Genomic DNA, 19,834 nt, shown 5'->3' on the forward strand with positions numbered 1-19,834 from the left:
CAAATAACGGGAAAACGTAAATAATGGTAACGTAAATAAGGGATTTCGCTGTAAATGTATGATATTTTATTATTGCTTATATGAAATGGTATTTAGTAGCCAGTGGCTTATTCTTAATGTACGCAATCATAGAATAATGCTCAACAACAGACAAAATGTGACTTATAAAAATTTTTTTGTCCTAAGTAAGTTTTAGGTTAGTTATTTTTATGTGACTTAAAGAACTTCCTGTTAGTCAGCATAACACTGGCATAAGGACGTGTTTAAGCAATCTTACAACTGCTTAGGTGTTCATTTGATTGGCTCCTGCCATCAGACAACTGTTTTGTCTTAGGAAGCCTTCTGTGTTTGTTGTGTTTTTGTCATTGTGTTGTCCATAATATCTGTGTAGTCTTATCGATGTGTTGTGTTGTTCAGTTTATCTGTTTAATATACTCGTTGGGTTCCTCGGTTTGTTTCTATGTTGTCCATGCATTTAACTGTTGTCATCTGCTAATTTTTTTTTTTTTTTTAAGTGTTTTGTGTAGTCATCTCTATGTCCATTCTTGAGTTTTCTGTATGACATACAGTATCGACCTGCAGTGGCCTTTGTCCAAAGAAATGTTTTAGAAATTTAAAGCAACCTTTTTCATTGCAAGAATCATTCAATGAAGGCATAAGTAATACAGAGTGTCCATAAATTGTCTTGACAACGTCACTATTTAATTACTTGGGAACTAGACCAGATATTTCTGAACGGTTTGCAGCATATGACATGTACACGAATAAAGTTTTTTACCCATATTAATACACGTCAATGTGTGCACCCCTAGTGGCTCGAAGAACGTCCAGTCGGTATTCTAATTCATGCCATGTACGCTCCAGGATATCCACGGTAACATGTTGAAATGCATTGTGGATGCGTGTCTTTAAGTCCTGTACGTCTGTTACCTTTGTTCGGTACACCATGTCCTTTACAAAACCCCATAAGAAAAAGTCTCGTGGTATTATGTCAGGTGATCGTGGAGGCCACCGAATCGGATCATCGCGTCCAATCCATCTATCCGGAAACCTCTCGTTCAGAAACTGATGAACAATCAGGGACCAGTGAGGTGGTGCACCATCCTGTTGGAAGATAACGTCAGGTTGCAGGTGTTCCAACTGTGGCACTGCAAACTCTTGTAACATGTCCAAGTACACACCGCTGTTGATGGTCGACTCAATGAAAATGAACGGACCAATAATGCAATTGTGCATAAGCCCGCACCACACATTCACTTTGGGACTGTCTCATTCCATTTCACGTGTCACATATGGGCGCTCAGATCCCCAGATACGAACGTTATGTCGATTCAGTTTGCCTGATACGTGGAGTGTTGCCTCATTGGAGAAACAAATCGTCTTTAGAAAGTCATTGTTGGCATCAATCTTAGCTAGCATTTCCACTGCAAACTGTTCCCGCTGGGGGTTGTCTGTCGGCTTTAGTGCATGCAGCAACTCAACCTTGTAGGCATACAGTCGTAACCTTGAATGCAACACTTTGTGCACTGTTGATCGTAGCATTTGCAACTGTGTAGTCGCCGTACGCACTGACTTTGACGGACTCCTTGCAAATGCTTGCCGTACCTTGTCCATGGTAGCTTCTGAAACAGATGGCAGACCTGCTCCCCGTTTATGTAGCACAGTACCGGTTTCCATAAATGACTTATGCCAATCCCTAATGCTTTGTCGAGACGGTGGTTTCCTTCCATACCGGGTCCGATAGTTCCTTTGGACTTGGGTATCGGACTTCGTCTTGATAAACCAGGCTACACTCTGGGCCTTCTCCTGTGGAGTCCACATGTCTTAGCCAATCAGTGTCCCTGAAACATTATAAAAAAACTTTATAAGTGTACATGTCATATGCTGCAAACCGTTTGTTTTTATCTAGTCTAATGCCCAAGTTATTAATTGTTAAAGTTGTCAAAATAATTAACTGTATAATTAACATCACCACCTCTTTCCATCAATACGAGTAGGGAATTCTGTGAAGTAGTGAGAGTTTATATTTAAGTTATGAAACCATGTTTCAGTAAGACAAATAATGTTGTATTCTGTGTTGCCTTAATTTAAAAAAAACAAATATGTAGATTTATTTTTCAAAGTTTTAATATTTTGGTAACATATTTCCCAGTTCAAAGGCTTTAGTCATGCATATTAATCATACCACCCTCTGGACACCTTGGTATGTATTGATATTGTGGAATTATAAATAGAGGGATTATGGCTGATAGTGCTGGTGTTTGCAGTTGCATCAATGGATAAGTTATTGCTGGCAATTTTCTCTGAATGTTATTTTCCATAAAAGGGGCTAATTAAACACTCATTAGGTAAGAATACCGTACTGTATTTTTTATTATACTGGTCTTAATCTAATACTAAGATGTGAAATTATGCACACACATTGTATTTGGTAGGTACGTAGTTTGACCACCTTGACTTGAGAAAGGTTCAGTTCATTTGTGGTGTAGTTAAACTCTTATCTTGGACAAACAGTTCAAAACAGGTTACAAAAAGGGTTTTTCTTTTTTTACTAACAGGTTTTGCCTACTGTTTTTAATGTAGAAGTATTCTGAATATGGTTTTCTTCCGTTTGTTATTGGTTGTTATGGCATCCTAGTTGCCATTGGGTTTTGCTACATGTGTGTTGCACCTTGCTGGTTGACACTGTGATTGGGTAACTTGTGTTGATGTCGCATGGTTCCGGCTGTATTGCAAGTGGGTCACGAGGCAAGCCTCTTTTTTGCCGGGGTTGCCATGCGGCTGCCTTTTTGTTGTTTGACTTGTACTTGACTGTACAATTTTTTAAGATTCAATTTCATACACAGATTTTGTTTGTTTAAGTTTAGTTTTTGCTTCATCTGACATTTCAGATCTGAATTTGATTATCAATGTCTTGAGAAACTGGTTTTCAATTTAACCTTTAAAATTTGTCCATTTTTATTCTGAATCAGATCCTCTAATTCATTTTTTTTTTTTTTTTCGTTTCTTTGGATCCCGTCTTTTTAGGTGCTTATTTTAAAATATTTATGGACACATTTGTAAGAAAAATAAAGTAATTTCACTATCTTAAACACTTGAATATCATGAATAGCTTCAATGTGCATGCACAAACATTTCCGTGGGCAATGAAAACTGTGCGGCAACTGACACATTTGACCGCGACAGGAACACTTGGCAACAATAGTTTAATATTGTTTTTAAATGGATCTCTGTAGTTGATATTAGTAGAGACAAAATTGTATGGTGAATTGTGATAAAACTGAAAAGAAAAAGAAAATAACAATGTAAAGCCTATTAATATTATTATTATGTTATATAAACAACACTGAAGTGCAACACTATTCAGCAACAAAATTAATCAATAAAAAAACATAAAATGGTCAGTTTTTGACAAAACTTAGTTTTAATCTTAAAAAATGTTATCATTTAATATATTTAATTAAATAAATATAATTTATTCACCATGAAAATTGTACTAGTTCTTATGAAACAAATCTTGCATCTCTTATTAACTAACATTTACATTTTTGACATTCATACTTTTTTTTTAAAAGCACAAATGTTTACCAATTAGTAACTCTTTTGGTGCCCAGTTATTCTCTCCTTATTACATATTATTGTATTGCAAAAATGCATTATGAATAGCAGTTAAAATTACTATTTTAGTGAAATGAGTTTTTAGAAACATTTTATCATATTTGGTAAACAGTACACTATCTTTAATAATAAACAGAATTTATTAAAAATGAAAATAAATCACAGAAATCACGTGTTATGAAAACCAAATTTATCTAAAAATTAAACTACAAAATGTGTGTTTAGTCAGGCGCTTGCAGTGCATCAGGGCTGCTGCTAACAGTGTCGGCAGACCGCGGCCATGTTCCAGGCGAGGTCCCCCGGTTGCGCACGGTGCTGGAGTCGGCACAGCGCCACATCCACAGTTCCTCGCACCTCTTCAAGCTGGCGCAGGACGCCTTCCGCTTCGCCACGCCGGAGAACGGCCCGCGCCACCCGACGCTGCTGAGCGTGGCCTTCGAGCTGGGCCTGCAGGTAGCGTAGCTCGCTCGGGCGGGACTATTTGCTCCCCTGGTCCGGCTACCAGGTCTCCCAGCTAATATTCAAAAACTTTTTTGAAAGCACTGATAGTTGGATGAAAATTATAAGGGTATTGCTGATAGTATTTGTTAATCTTACAAGTTATGTGATACACACTAATCACTTTTACAATTGTTGTGATGGTAATATTTACAGTCTTTCAATTTTTTTTCAAACGGTAAAGGGTTTGAAAAGTTGTGTACATTTTTGTAATGGTAATTTATTTGCCCTCAGGCATTTATTTTCTCTTGATGGCCCTGTTCTTAATGGTGTCAGGGGTCTCTGTGGTCATTATCGCTAAAGCGTGCTTGTTTGATCGAAACACCTAGACATGACTCAAACTAATGAGCCCTGAGTCAGTACCTAAGTGTTAAGTAGGAACCCACTTTAATATTGAATGTCCGTCGCCTTACACTACTGCATGTCTATGTGAAGTGAAAAGTCCTATTAAATCAAACCTATGATACCACATGTATTTTTCAGTGTTTCCACCTATACGGCCGTAGTAACAAAAATCTACGTCGTGTTTGGTAAACCATACATAGATATACTGTTTTGTGTGATGGTTGAAATCATGAAGTTTTCACAATATTTATTTTATATACTTAGTTTTAAAATAAATAATTTGCAGGGAAAATTATTTAATATGTGTGTTTGTAGAAATCTTGAAAGTAGAAAAATTCCTTATGTTCAGCAGTATCAGAGTGGTTACAAATTCAGAAGTTCATAAGGAGTTTTAAGTACCATAACTAATGTTATTTTTCCTTCTTTCATATTTCTTAAAGATAAACATGATTTTATATATTGTGAGTTTAGCTCGGCAATTTGATCACAGGATATTGTCCTCATTCTCTTGTTATCTGCCTCTTCTCGTTAGTGAAGAATATTTAGAGCTATATGTAATGTAAGTGAGGTAAATTAGTTTTGATGAGTGTCTGTTTACTCTTGGGAAAAGCATTACGTATATTTATTTTCAGATGTAACAAGACAAATTATGGTTAAGTTACCATTAGCAATTTTTGTAAAAAAAAAAAAAAAATTGGGTTTAACTACAAAAATATTTAAGTGAGACATTTCAACCAATTTTTTTTATTTGCATATTTATTTATGTATTGCCAACAACACTTAAAATATGTAATGAGCTTAGCTGATTTTAAGCAATAAATTTACTCTGTTTTATAAATACCTGTTATTTAGTTTTGCTAAAGTAGCTGTAATAAAAATTTTTGTCTACAATTTATTTTTGGAAAATTTAAATACTATTTCACTTTTAACATTTATAAGTACTTTCAGTGAAAGAAGCAAAACAAACTGAACTTATTAAAGGTCTTATTTGGTAAATGTTTTTTTGTTTTTTACATATTTGCAGGGTTATAATCATACATGAAATGTTTTTCTTTTCTGTGTTTATTGCAAACAAATTCTTTGCACATAAAAGTGATCCTGTGGGTCACTAATATCTAATATGTCTACACAGATGCTAGTTTTGGGATAGGCTGTAGTGTTCTGGACTTAAGCTGTATTTGGATGTCTCTTATCACTGATGGTTCGTCACACGCTGGTGTTGCTACCTTCAGGATACTAACAGTTACACTGCAAGTTAAAGCCTGGAAGTGTTGGCGATGTCTCTCGAAGCACGTGTGTGCCGGCAGGTGATGCGCATGACCCTGTCGTCACTGAACTGGCGGCGGCGGGAGATGGTCCGGTGGCTGGTGACGTGTGCCACGGAGGTCGGCGTGGAAGCCCTTGTGTCCATCATGCAGAACTGGTACCAGCTGTTCACGCCGACTGAAGCCACGGGTGAGTGACAACACTTGTTGTACCCAAGACAATTAGGTTACCATACATGTGTATGTGTGTATGTGTGTATTTGTGTGTGTATATAGTATGTATCATATCTATGCATGTTATTGCCTAAAAATTAAGGGGATTCAGTCCGAGCCCAGACATCTTACTAATATAATTTATATTTTGCGTGGTTTCTCCAAATTTTTTTAATGAAAAGGCATAAATATTATTTTCTCAAGCTTCCATAGGTACCTATTTATCGGTTTAAAAACACACCTGATGAAATAACTGATTATTACACACTCGCGAATAAACTTTAATAATTATTCCCTGTACTGCACAAATGTTGAACTTGAACAGGTGCCAAAACTAGGGTTTATGCCATTTATAACCAAAAAATATCAACACAGAGGCTTTGTTTAGAGTTGTGGCTGAAAATTGAAATCAAGAGTTGGTATCATAATTCCCTTTAATTTGGACGGTGAAAGATTTAAAAATTAGCTAGTTAGTCAAACACAAACATTAAATTACTCATTAAATCTCTACTTTTACTATTATCTTAGTTTAATTAAAGGAGTCTTTGTTTTGATAATACATTTTGATATGGCTGGTCCGTTACACAAATTTAAAAATCTAGCAGGCAGATTTGGTCTTGCATGTTTTTATGTTGAGTGTCAAGTGCCATTTATGTTTGTGACAAAACATAAGTACAAGGATCCGAGCTTTATATCAGTAACATATCAGCTTTCAACCATACAAATTTTGCAAAATGTGTAAGTTTTTTTTAATGTCATTTCATTTAGTAGTCGAGTAGTGATTGGCTGTAACTGCCCAGGCCACGGCAGGTTGAACATAGCCGTGAGTCATGGGTTGGACAAGCTGATGTAAGAAATAATACTACCTTGGCTGAGGACCATAGTTTGGAGAAGATCCATTGCTTATTTGACTATGTCAGACTGGTAGAAAGCCATTGGATGGCCAACCACCTGCTAGAATTATTTTGTTACAGGCCCAGTGGCGACGACAATAATGTCACACAGCACGATCATGAGACTCAATCTGTCCTTCTCCCAGCAAGAGGAGTTGTCTGGGTGCGCACGGAACCTAGCGCTCCAGTGTGCGACTAAAGTGAGTTCAGTCTCTCATGTGTACCTGCAGATGAGATAGCCGCTCCACTCGTTTATCTGCGAGTATATGGCTTTGTGCACTCCTAAAACCAAATTGTAACTTGGCGTTATTGTGACTGGAAGTACCTGGTACTCAAGTTAATGCAATTAGGTTTAACTTCAACTTCAACACCTAAGTGCTGCACCTTCTATACCTGCTTGGGAGGTGCTTGGAAGGTGCACAAGGCGGAGAGGGTGGGAATTCCGGTTTCGTAATGTAGCATTTTGATTTTGGTTTTGCAAAATGGTTTACAATTATTTACATTTTATTAATATTATTTTTCCCTAAATAATTAAACTAAGTTATAACAAATTTATTTGTAAAACTGAGAAAATTAAGTTCCATATTCATTAAATAACTTATTTTTACATACATTATTTAAAAAAATCACAAACACAGTGTAGATTGTGTGATTGACATTTTATACATTAAATTAAAACACTTGTAATAAATTACAGATATAACATAGATTTAATGAAAATGATACCTTTTCATTAACATCTATGCATTGGGTAGGAATAGTTACACATTTGTTACTTTATACACCTAATAATAATTAATAAATTATCCTTTGGGGTGCTGAAGTTGCAAAAGGTACATCTCACTTGGGCATAGCCTTAGGTTCCATCTCAAGTGTTTATTTGTTGAACAATAAAATATGCATGCATATGGATATATACAGGTAAGTACTGACTCAAGAAACACACAGCGTACGAAACACCAGCGTTATAAAAGTTTTAACGGGTGTGCCGATGCCAGTTTGAGCACCTCCCTGTTGAATCACTGGCTGGCTTGTTTTCTGTTTGGTTTGTCAGTCCTTACTCGTTGTCTTGAGGCTTGCATTTTGTCACACACTTTATGTTGTTATTGTTCATATACCAAAACACACATAGGCAGGGCCGGTCCGAGGTATAAGCAAGCTACGCAGCCGCGTAGGGCGCTGGTCAAAGGGGGGCGCCGAGCCGCCGGCCTTGTCCATGGTACGTATTAGTACCTAGTTTACGTGACCCGGCCGGGAATTGAACCCGGATCGCCTTGGTGGAAGGCTATCGATCTAACCGCTCGGCCGCCGCGGCCCCAAATATAAAATAATAAGCACTAATATCAAAGAGAAGAGAATATTTGTTAATAAACAAGCAGTTAGAGTATAGTGTTTCTTCATGACATTACTTATTTTTTCTTGTTTAGTTTGCACATTCTCGTGACATACTGCGAAGGTGTTTATCATTAACTTATGTACCACGCCCTCTAAAGTGTGACGTCTCTTCGGAACAAATTTGATGGGCACAACTTCACATCACGCAAGACGCATGACGCAGCAGAGCACTGCAGAGCAGACGATATCTTTCTTTCTCACACATGTACACACACACCGCCAGGCGCCACACCCCTTTTCCAACGCGTCTGTTAGGTAATATGAACTCGTCCGTAAATAATACCTCGGCACGGCAGCGTGGGAATAGGATGATATTGATATGAAATGGAAATGCCATTCCCGAATTAGTTGTGTCAACGGAGTTTTACGAATTAGTTGTGTGAAGGTTATATTTTATTTTGTTGCCTATAAACTAATAATGCTGTGCAGCTGTGCTTTTCGTGTTGTTGTTCTTGTAATTATTTTTAATTAACATAATGTCGAGTAGTAGAAAAACATCTGGGTCATTTAACCGCAAAAGGAAATTACAACACGCGAAAGAAGATGAAAAGCAATCGAAAGCTTTAAAGAGATTTTTTTCGGCTTCAATTTCCGTAAAGGAATTGGACAAACAAATTTTGGCATTTTTGAGCATTTTTTGTGCCATGTGGAAACCACTCCCTTAATGTAGTGGTTAACGATGCCGCTCTGTCTTGCCCTACTGCAGTTGACTGTTTTAGCATTATTCAAGAAATTTTTAATTTCTTCTCATGTTCAACTCACCGATGGAGTATTTTGATGAAACACACGCCAAATCTTACTGTAAAAGCTCTCTGCAACACTCGATGGGAGAGTAGGATTGAGGCCTTATTGCCTCTAAGATATCATATTGAGGAAATATACGATGCTGTGTAGGTATGAAGCCTCTCAAGACCAGAAACTCGATGCATTTGGCAGAAACGCTTCTTTAGGAATCCCAGAAAATCTGCAAAGTTTCATGTTTCTGTTTTGTTTAGTAACTTGGTATGAGATTCTGTTCAAAATAAACATGGTAAGTAAGGTCTTGCAAAAGGTTACAACTGCAAAGCTCAATGGATCTCGTCAAAAGTGTACGTGATATAAACGGAGTTGAACTGTTTGACGAGCTACAAATTTTTGGACTTATGCTGCCGTCTGAAAGTTCTCCAGCTAAAGAGTTGTCGTTCATAACCAAAAATGGTTATATGGACACAGGGGCGCAACAACTAAATTTCCAGGGGGGGGGGGGGGGGGGGGGGGCATTATACCTTTTTATAAAGAATCATCGATCCCCCTTATTGAAGCGGGGTGTCCGGGGGTCCTCCCCCGGGGAAAAATTTGTATTTCAAGGTGGAAAATGGTGCTATTTAAGCAGTTTTATTATCTAAAAATTGATTACACAGCACTTTCTTTGCCCCCGTTTACCCCCACTTCAAAGTTTCAGAAGGGGGGGGGGGGGCAAAATACCCTTGCCCCCCCCCCCTGTAGTTGCGCCCCTGTATGGACACCTTCCCAAACATTTTTGTTGCCCTGAGAATTCTTCTGACTCTTCCGGTTTCAGTGGCCAGTGGTGAAGAAGTTTTTCTAAGTTAAAACTGATAAAAACTTATTTAATATCAACTTTGTCTCAAGAGCGTTTGAGTGGGCTGGCAACAATGGCCATTGAAAATGAGTTGCTTAATGAAATGAACACCGATTTCATACTCAATGAATTCGCAAAAATGAAAGCCAGAAAAATCTCTTTTTAATGATTTTTTTTTTAATTTTGCCATACGTTCTTATAATGTTAGTGTAGTTATATTCATTTACATTCTCTATTTTATGCACAGTTATAACATAGGTGCGTTTTTTATTCTTGTAAAAATTGATGCAAGTTTGTAATTTTTTTTTATCTAATATCATGATTTAATTTATTAAAGTAGTGAGTTTATAAATAATATTACAGATAACCACGTGGTACTGCTTCGTATACCAAAATTATCAAAAGCGCTTTTAATTAAGTTATCATTTTTGATTTTTTAAATTTTTTTTTGGGGGAGGGGGGCGCCAAATTGTTGTTCGCTTACACTAGAAAAATGTGTAGGGCCGGCCCTGCACATAGGCCTTCTTGTTAAATATTCTCATTTTGTGGTTGAACACTTTCTGGTCAACAGTGGCATTCTAGATCAATTGCTGTCATGGTGTTGCTCATTTTGTATCTACATTTTTATTTTATTATTTAAAATATTACAGCTTATGTATTTAAAAAAGGCATAGGCCTACTGTTTTATTAACAGTAAAAAAAATAATGAGAATTCCAGCCATTCTTTATAGTATAACTAGCTAATGTCCGGCATGCGTTGCAATGCATCTTTGTAATTTTTTTGTAATATTTTTTAAAATTTTGTGCACACATACAAAGCATCTCTCTCTATCTCTCTGTAACTATATATCTCTTAATATCTATTTATATCCATCTTTCCATGAGACTCCATATCTTTCAATATCCCTCTCTATATATCTCTATATCTCACTATATATACACACAAACACACACACACGGACACACACACACGGACACACACACACACGGACACACACACACACGGACACACACACACACGGACACACACACACACGGACACACACACACACGGACACACACACACGGACACACACACACGGACACATACACAGACACACACACACCTTCAAATGAATATATCTCTGTCTATCTCTATATAAAGTTACCATATAACTCTCTATATCTGTAACCCTTATTTTTATCTCTTTATGTATCTATCTCCTCTATGTATGTATTTATATCTCTCTTAATCTATATATCTATATCTCACTCCATCACTCTCTGCCTCTCTGCCTTTCTTTCTTTCTTTCTTTCGCTTTCTCTTTGTCTACCTCTCTTTATCCTCTAATGAATTGCATGCCACCATTATTATTCTAACCATAGAATAGAGGAACAGTACTTACTAGTAATTATCCAATACTAACCGTACACCACCTTAATTTTTGCTTTAAGGGTTGGTATTATGGAAATCTTACCTGACAGGGACCTTCCTCATTCGTTGGTGTATAAAATCTTTGCTATTTTATTACTTCTGCATAGCAAAACAATTTTTGGTTATAATGAACTTTAATCCTAAATTCTTGCAGATGTGTTGGTATTATGTTTCTGCAGCAATATTCACTACATGATGGCATATTTACAATTGTTCCTAGCGAATTCTTTTCAAGCTATTAAAAATATTTATAGCTTACTAGCCATTATACATATACTATATCAGGTACTTCAGGACAGATAACCATTCCATAGACTAATACCTCCATGGTTTCAAAGGTCAAGCATGAAAAATTTCATTGAGATCAAATAACGATGAGTTAACAATGCAATGATGAAATTTTATCAAGAATTATTAAATTCAGCTTTAAGGATGGTTTTATAAGAATCTCACCTTGACAGTACGGTAATTACCATTACAATTATTTCCTGTCCAATACGGTCAAATGTTTTGTTCCCGCTATTAATAAGATATATTTATTAATTTTTTTTTTTTTTAAGTTTAAGATGTTGCCCATAAACTTCTTTTCCAGTATAAAATGATGTATTTTACAGTTGAATCCCATTATTTGTTAGAATATTATCAGTTACTTATTTAATTAACAGAAATACGAAGTTGGTGATGTGTAAAATTTATTTTAAAGACATTTCCAATCTTATAGTCTTTATCTCCAGCACTTTCATATTTGATTAAGTTGATTACTGTATATAGTGCGCTCACATAGTCCAATATCGATATTGATAGCTCGCTGTTTGCCCTCCCTCTCAATGTCTCAAACAGCCGCCGTGCGTGTGTAGGTGCCCGAGTGTTTGAATAGCGCGTCACAAACTATCGCTAGAGGGCGCAGTAATCTCGGTGCTCCGCTCGCATATTTAAGTAATTAAATTAAGATGTAACCTGTTTTATTTTTGGCTCCAAGTGTTTTATGTTATAGCGGACGGAGTGACCACGGAGTGGGTACTTTTAAAATATATTGTAATAAATATGCTAAGGCTCGAACAATGATCAGAGTTCTGAAGTGGATCAGATTTTTTAATATTTAGTATGTTTTAAATAGTTAAGTTAACCAATATTATTGTTTGCAGCCATTAGGCTAAATTTAAATAAGGGTTATATGTAGTTATACTTTTTTCCGGTGGCACACTTTCAAAATATATGTAACGGTCATCGGCTGAAAGCGGGCAGGTGACCTGCCTCTAGGACGCGCTAAGAGGAGCCCAGGCTGTCGCAGCCGCCACCCGAGGTCAGGAGTTCCGCGCACCCCTCTTCTTCAATTTTCTAATCACTGATCCATGTTCATCTGATCGCTAATATATATAAATCGCTTTCACTTAACCACAGGGCTTACCTTGGGTAGTAGAATGTTTGACATAATTATTATTTTTTATTTGTATTAATTAATTAAACTTTGTCATGTATTACCAACTCATAAATTGTCGAGCACACGTGGTTTCCTGTACCAACCCTTAAACTGATTCATGCCGCCGGTTTTGTAATAGCGTAACATGATGTACTGTAGAGGGAGAACAGACGTATAACGGAAATAGAACTCTGAAATAAGAATGGTTGTTTCTTTGACGTGAGTGACCGCCATGGGGACTGAGGTGTGTGGCCGCCTCCAAGAGCCTGCTTAGCACACCACCTTACTTAATAATGTAGCGTGTCCACCGCTCAGAGTGGACATAGTTTTGGTCTGTGTGCTTTATCTTAATTTGGGGGAGACGAGTCTCGCTACACACGGGCGACTTCACGGCCCTGAGACTAGAGCTGCTGGGTCCACATGACCAGTATTCCGTGTGGTGGTGCCCACGACATAACAATACATTTTGATTAAATTAGAATCAACTTCTCCCCCCCCCCCCCCCTTGCTATCTGTATATTTAATGATGTAATATTTAAAGTAGGATGAAATAATCTTCTTTGGCTAAAGAATCAACATAATTTATTACTTTACATCATGTAAAATTAGTGAAACACAGACCTAAATGGGAATTAGAAAGTAGGTTATAGTTACACTGAGAGAGAGACCCAGACTAGTGGTAAAATTAAACAGATAGTGCCTTAGATTTAGTATAGGCTGGTGATATATTAAGTGTGTTTTTATTGATCCAGTCAGCACCAGGCTTATTGGTCTCCAAGCAGTGGCGTAGCGTGGGTGGGGCGGGTTGAGATCTGATCTATGATTCATTCATTACATGTGTCAGACACACTATAGTGTTCCATTTTTATCTAAAATTTTGCGCACCAACTATTTTTTAATATTTATTTAAAAGAAAAACTGCGAAATCACTGACAGAGCTCTTTATAACGTTTGTTTGTTTACATAGGAACGGCAACACCGCATCACGCCGCGCGAGCCGAGTTGAGCGGCACTCCTTATTATGTTAATTACTCATACAAAATCTTTTGTTTCACGCGTCGGCCCGTGTCGATGCCTCTCTTTCGCACTCATTGAATTTAGTACTACGCATTGTACTGTAAAGTTTGACCTTAACCCAGGGCAAATCAAACAACTTCCGCAAACCGGGACACAGTAAAACTACTATATTGCCCCGTACCGCGAGCGCAGGTAAACCCAAAAAAAAAAATATTAAAACCCAAACTAATTGCAAGCTTAAAAAATACTAATAAGGTTGCGAACAGTGAGAGGAGGCAGCAAGTTAAAAAGACGCAAAATTTATATGACAACATTTTATATATATATATATATATATATATATATATATATATATATATATATATATATATATATATATATATATATATATATATATATATATATATATAAAAAATCTTTTCATCAAAAATCGGCGCATCCATCATAAAATACATACCCTATTACTACTTATAAAAAAATAGCTATATAATAATACTAAAAAAATACTTTAACAATTCCCCCAAAAAATTATAATTTGATCATATACTTCGGAGCTCCGAAAATTAAATATAATTACCAAAAAGGCATTAAAAATATATAAGAACATAGTAATACAAATACAAATACAAATATAGATATGCACCGGGCGTATCACCGCTGTAAATACCAATTAACATAGGCGAAATCTAGCAAAAAAATTGACACGCCTTAACATGCAAATAAATATACCAAAAATTTAGCAAATTACAAATTATGGGTTTACAAGCCCTTCTCAGTTAAGTCATTTTCTAACGGTCTATGCCTTTTTTCTTCTAGGTCTGGCAGGGATTGGGTGAAACACGCTGAACGTAAAATCCCAGTTTCAGTTTTATTAGTCCGTTAATTGAAATCCCAAAAATCCACAAATTATAGTTTCGCACCAGGAGTCAAAGGGGTCAACGGGGCAGTGGCACGCTGGCACTTACTTGCTTTTTGACGTCGTGATGTCCGGTCACAAAATACACTCGTTTGCTCAAGAGTGTTTTTAATGGCAAACCCTTGCCATTATACGTTACCGTAGCTGCAGGTAATTGTACGGATATGACGAATCCTTCGCCATACCGTCTTGGAGTTTATTTCGGCGCACATAATTCATCCTTGGAAAATCCTCGCGATATTCACACACGCCTCACCAACCACTCGCGTTCATCGTACCAAAGCGTTCTAAATTATATAAATGAACCCCGTTCATATTCAAAAAGGAACACTCGTATACAGTTACTTCGATGTGGAACCATCACCATGGCCAACCCGCGTTTTACTTCACGTGCGCGCCCACCTGGGCCTACCAGGCGACTCCGCTCGCCCGTCTCACCTGACGTCACACAATCAGCTGTTTTGCTCGCGCGCCGTCTAGCGCAGCGATTACCAACATATTCGGTAGTGTCCTCGAACTTTCCAGACCAATTTAATAACTTAAAATCTTAAACTTAAAAATAATAAGACTAAACAAGAATTACAAATTTCTTTTTTAAAAAAACATCTAACAAACTTAAATCCGAAATAACTCGTATTACCAGGGCATCCGAAAGATTAATAAAATACGTTAACCATTTCTGCCAACATAAACATTATCAAAGGTAGCAGCTGTAGCACACATGCTACAGTACTGATCTTTGTTTGTTTTAGTGCATCGTGAAGTACCGTTACGCAATCACGCTTTACTCGTATGTTTGTTTCGCGAGAGTTTCGGATACGGAACGAAAGTCATTTTGATTATGTTTCGATCTTTTAAATACTGTTGAATATTCTAAAACTAAACATTTAGAACTTTACCCAATCTTTGAACTAGTTTTTGAAAATGAAAAGAGTCAAAGAAAGCGGTGCGGAATTCCGCAAAAAAAAAAAAGGCTAAGAAAGAAGCAGATGCGAAGAAGTCTCAAGGTGCATTACTAAAATATTTTAGTTCCAGTTCTGGTTCGAAAGCCACGTTAACGTCTTCGGTGACATCCTGCAGCAGCGGAAGTGATTCCAGTGTAAGTAGGTATATGATTCCTCCATCTAGAATCATGCATGGCCTAGAATTACTCCAGTTATTTATTTTTATTATTTATTTATTTATTGTTTACAAAAGTTACAATATATCTTACATTAGTCACGCAAAACCTATTCACCTAGGTTTGTCTGCGAGTACGGAGTCACACTCGTTCATTAAATCTTATTTTATAATACACTTAAAATTGCTCTAATAGCTGTTTGAACATTGTTTAAAAAGTATGGAGTATATTAACATAAATTACATTGAGTTAAGGTACATCTTTTTAAGTTTACGACTGAATTTTGTCCTGCTACTTGAATTTAAAACTTCAATAGGGGATGTTTTGTAAATCTAGTAGTAGTCTAGGAATACCTATTTTGTTTTTGTTTTTGGATAACTTGATTATTTATGGTACATGTCATACAAAGAAAACATAATTTTTCATTTAGCTCAAAAATGGCGCCAACGATTTTTCTCAAATTTCTCGTCATTTTATCTTTTAATAACATCTATAACATGGCTTACTCAGTCAGTTTTTACCGGGAAACTCTAAAAAAGGTAGCTGCCATACAAAATCAATTTTGTTTGTAAATTTTCCTATAAGCGCGGCAAACCGCGCCGTCACCAAAACCACTTTTGTTTTGTGATAGATAAAATACTTATTTGAAATTCAAACGTGTCCTCCGGCCAATATTCATGGGAATACATAACTTATTTTACAGGTACAAGAAGAAGACGTACCTGCCGTCGCATTTGGAAGTAGTTCTGGTCCCACCACAGAGCAGGGTCAAGACGAAGTCGACTCATCAAAAGTACCTCAAGCATCTAGTCATAAGCCTGCAGAAAAAGTGAATGTTGCCAAAGAAGACATAATTGAAATCGTGCCTTCTGCTCCTGCCGAAATCAAAGATGTGAATCTCGACGATGTAGGTTGCTGGCCTTCTCCTATGACCGACGAAGTAAGAACGCTTCTAGTACGTCGCGGATCTGACTCAGTACAGCACATCGATTCCAAATTTGCCGATGTTGTTCGCTCAGGGACTTCAACGAAAGGCGGTACCCGAAAACTAACCAAAGAGTGGTTCTACAAACCATTATCTAATGGCGAAAAGGTTCTCCGAACATGGATGGTGTACTCGCCTTTGAAGCAATCCTTGTATTGTTTTTCTTGCAAGCTGTTTGGCAATTCCGGCTCTAACTTCGCATCTGAAGAAGGATTCAACAAATGGTGGAAGCTAAATCCAAGAATAGGAGACCATGAAAATAGCCTAGGCCATGAACAGAGCTTCTTGAAATGGAAGGAGTTGGAAGTTCGCCTGAACTGTAAAGCAACCATCGATCAGAAACAACAATAAGTTTTCGAAAGTGAGGAGAAGAAGTGGAGGGATGTACTGTACAGGTTGCTGAATATTATCCAGTTCTTAGCCAAACAGAATCTGGCTTTCAGAGGACATCGAGAAGACATTCGAGGAGATGATAGTGGCAATCGCGGGAACTTTCTGGAGTTAGTGCACCTCCTAGCTAAATACGACCCTCTTCTAATGGAACACCTGACAAAGATAAAGCTGGGAGCAAGAGTCTCAATTTCGTATCTATCTCCAGAAACCCAGAATGAATTTATAAACTTACTGGGACAGCAAGTTCGATCCACCATCATCCGTCGTATTCAAGAAGCTAAATATTATTGCGTAATCTTCGACAGTACACCAGACATCTCCCACAATGACCAAATGAGCCAAGTTCTGCGATACGTACATATCGAAGGAGAAAAAGTTGCCGTGGTAGAATCTTTCATTGACTTCTTCGAACCAAAAGGAAAAAAATGCATAAGATCTCAGCAACGATATAATCGCGAAGATAACATCAGACGGACTGGACATACAGAATCTGAGAGGACAGGCTTATGACAATGCTGCCACAATGTCAGGGATCCACAATGGATCCACAAGTCCGGATTAAAGCACTGAATCCGAAAGCTATATTCGTTGCATGCACAAACCACTCACTAAACTTGGCTGGGGTACACGCTGCTTCTGAATCAGTGGATTCCGTGACGTTTTTTGGAACTCTGGAGAAGCTGTTTGCCTTCTTTTCCGCATCAACTGTTCGATGGAACGCTTTGGTTGCCGTCACAGGTCAAGCAGTAAAACGAGTCACTGAAACGCGCTGGAGCGCTAGACATGTAGCTGTCAAGATGCTTAAAAATAAGTTTGAGGTAGTTCTTGAGGTACTGGAACAATTAACAGATTCATCTCAAACTTCCGAAACAAGATCGGGAGCCAGTCTTCTCCTGACAGCCATGCAGTCATTTAACTTCCTAACTTTTTTTGGCTTTTGGGCTGCAGTGCTACCTGAAGTAGATGACGCACAGTTTTACCTGCAGCAACGAGGACTAAGTGTGGATAAGTGTTCTCAGAAACTCTGCGCTTTGAAAACCCTCTTAGTGGAAAGTAGAGACCGTTTCGTGCAAGAAGCAATTGACTTTGCTAAGACTCTCTGCGAAAAACTCGGAATCGAACTCAAAACGAGAAGAATTCGCAGGAAAAAACGCATGCATGGCGATGAATCTTCTGAAGATGCAGCTTTGTCTCACGAACAGGAAATTCGTCGAGAGATTATCGCATCATTCGACAAGATCATTCAAGAAATGACGACTCGATTCCAGCAAATTCAAGAAATATCGGACAAGTTCGGATTTTTGATGCCAGCGAAACTTTTGGACAGCAAGTTCGAGTGTGATCTTTCCCATGTATTAGAAGACATCGACAAGGACGAGTTTCAGATGGAGCGGAAGCGTCTTCAGCAGTTTGTTGTTGTTGCCTGTTCTGAATCAGAGGAAGATATAAGTGGTAAAGGACCACTGGAGCTCCTCCAGTTCATTCAAAAACTGAATCTCGGAATTTCGGTTCCAAATATAGTCATCTTGATTCGTATATATTTGACTTTGGCGATTAGTGTTGCAAGTTGTGAGAGACGTTTTTTGAAGTTGAAGCTAATAAAAAATTACCTCAGATCTACTATGAGCTCCGCTAGACTATCAAACTTGGCTATATTGTCGATTGAACAAGAATTGGCTGCTAATATTGATTTTGACAAAGTTATTTCTGACTTCGCTGCTCATAAGGCCCGTAGAATCCGCTTGTAAAACCGTTCATCCTATTTTAACTTCAATAAAAGGTACCTCATTGCATGTGAAATTTAATTTTAATTAAGCACCTATAGAATGGGGGCGGCAAAATGGGTCTCCCGCCCCAGGCGCCGAGATGGCACGCTACGCCACTGTCTCCAAGTATTAACATATCTCTTGAAATTTGTCAAGATGCGTGGCATAAGAAGTTGGGGATGTTTGAAGAGTGATATAGATTCTACCAAGTGTTAGAAATTTGTTTGAAGAAGAGTTAATTAGATATTGGACATTAAAGCAGTGTGAGTTAATATGTAGAATAATTTAACAAGCTTTCTGTGGAACAGCTATGTTGCGAATGAGCTAAATTAAAAAAAAAATTCCGTCTACCAAGATGTTAAGAGGTTTGAGAATTAAATGAAGTATCGCCACTCCACGGGACCTAGCGGCGCCGTGCTCAGCAGCAGGCGTGTTGGTGATGTGCAGGTATCTTCAGGGCCTTCAGCGGGTCACATGGTGCTGGGAAATTGTTCCTGATGTAATTTACCATAGAAAGGGCTAATGAGGCACCCATTAGGACAGAAATCAGTGTTGTTGATTCTGTAGAAATAGTCTTCTAATACTGATATGTGAAATGAGGCATAGTTATTTTTATATTTCATACGGAGTTTAGCTACTTTCACTTGTGAGCAATTCAGTTCAATATTGATGTAGTCAACAATCTCTTGTTCTTGGACTGTTTTTTCTAAATGTTGGTTTAACCACTGTTTTTAGAGAAAAGATACACCTCTTGCCCACTTGCATAGGTGTTTTTTTACTGTTCTTTAGAGATTAATTTGTTTTCCTCATTGCCATTAGTTTTCATTTTGCGTGTGCATTGAACCAAGGTAAATCTTTGTTTCGTCGAGTCACCGTTTCTTTGCACTATTTTTGGTGACTTACGATTCCCGCTGCATCGTAAGTGGGTAACCAGTCGAGCACTGTACCTAAATTTTGCGTATGTTCAGTGCTCTTGTTACCAGCCGTTTGTTTAATT

The 19,834-nt window shown here is 37.6% G+C and overlaps 1 protein-coding gene across 1 annotated transcript in view; it reads left to right on the plus strand.

Moving 5' to 3' along the window:
• LOC134546236 (zinc finger SWIM domain-containing protein 4-like) overlaps nucleotides 1-19,834 on the plus strand; it is a 451,294-nt gene that overhangs the window by 421,453 nt on the left and 10,007 nt on the right. Inside the window, exons 14-16 of the mRNA XM_063388904.1 lie at nucleotides 3,890-4,071; nucleotides 5,769-5,916; nucleotides 6,914-7,032. Coding sequence (XP_063244974.1) covers nucleotides 3,890-4,071; nucleotides 5,769-5,916; nucleotides 6,914-7,032 — 449 coding nt within the window. The remainder of the gene's footprint in view (nucleotides 1-3,889; nucleotides 4,072-5,768; nucleotides 5,917-6,913; nucleotides 7,033-19,834) is intronic.

Source organism: Bacillus rossius, chromosome 1 (genome assembly GCF_032445375.1).
Source record: "Bacillus rossius redtenbacheri isolate Brsri chromosome 1, Brsri_v3, whole genome shotgun sequence".
Lineage (NCBI taxonomy): Eukaryota > Metazoa > Arthropoda > Insecta > Phasmatodea > Bacillidae > Bacillus > Bacillus rossius.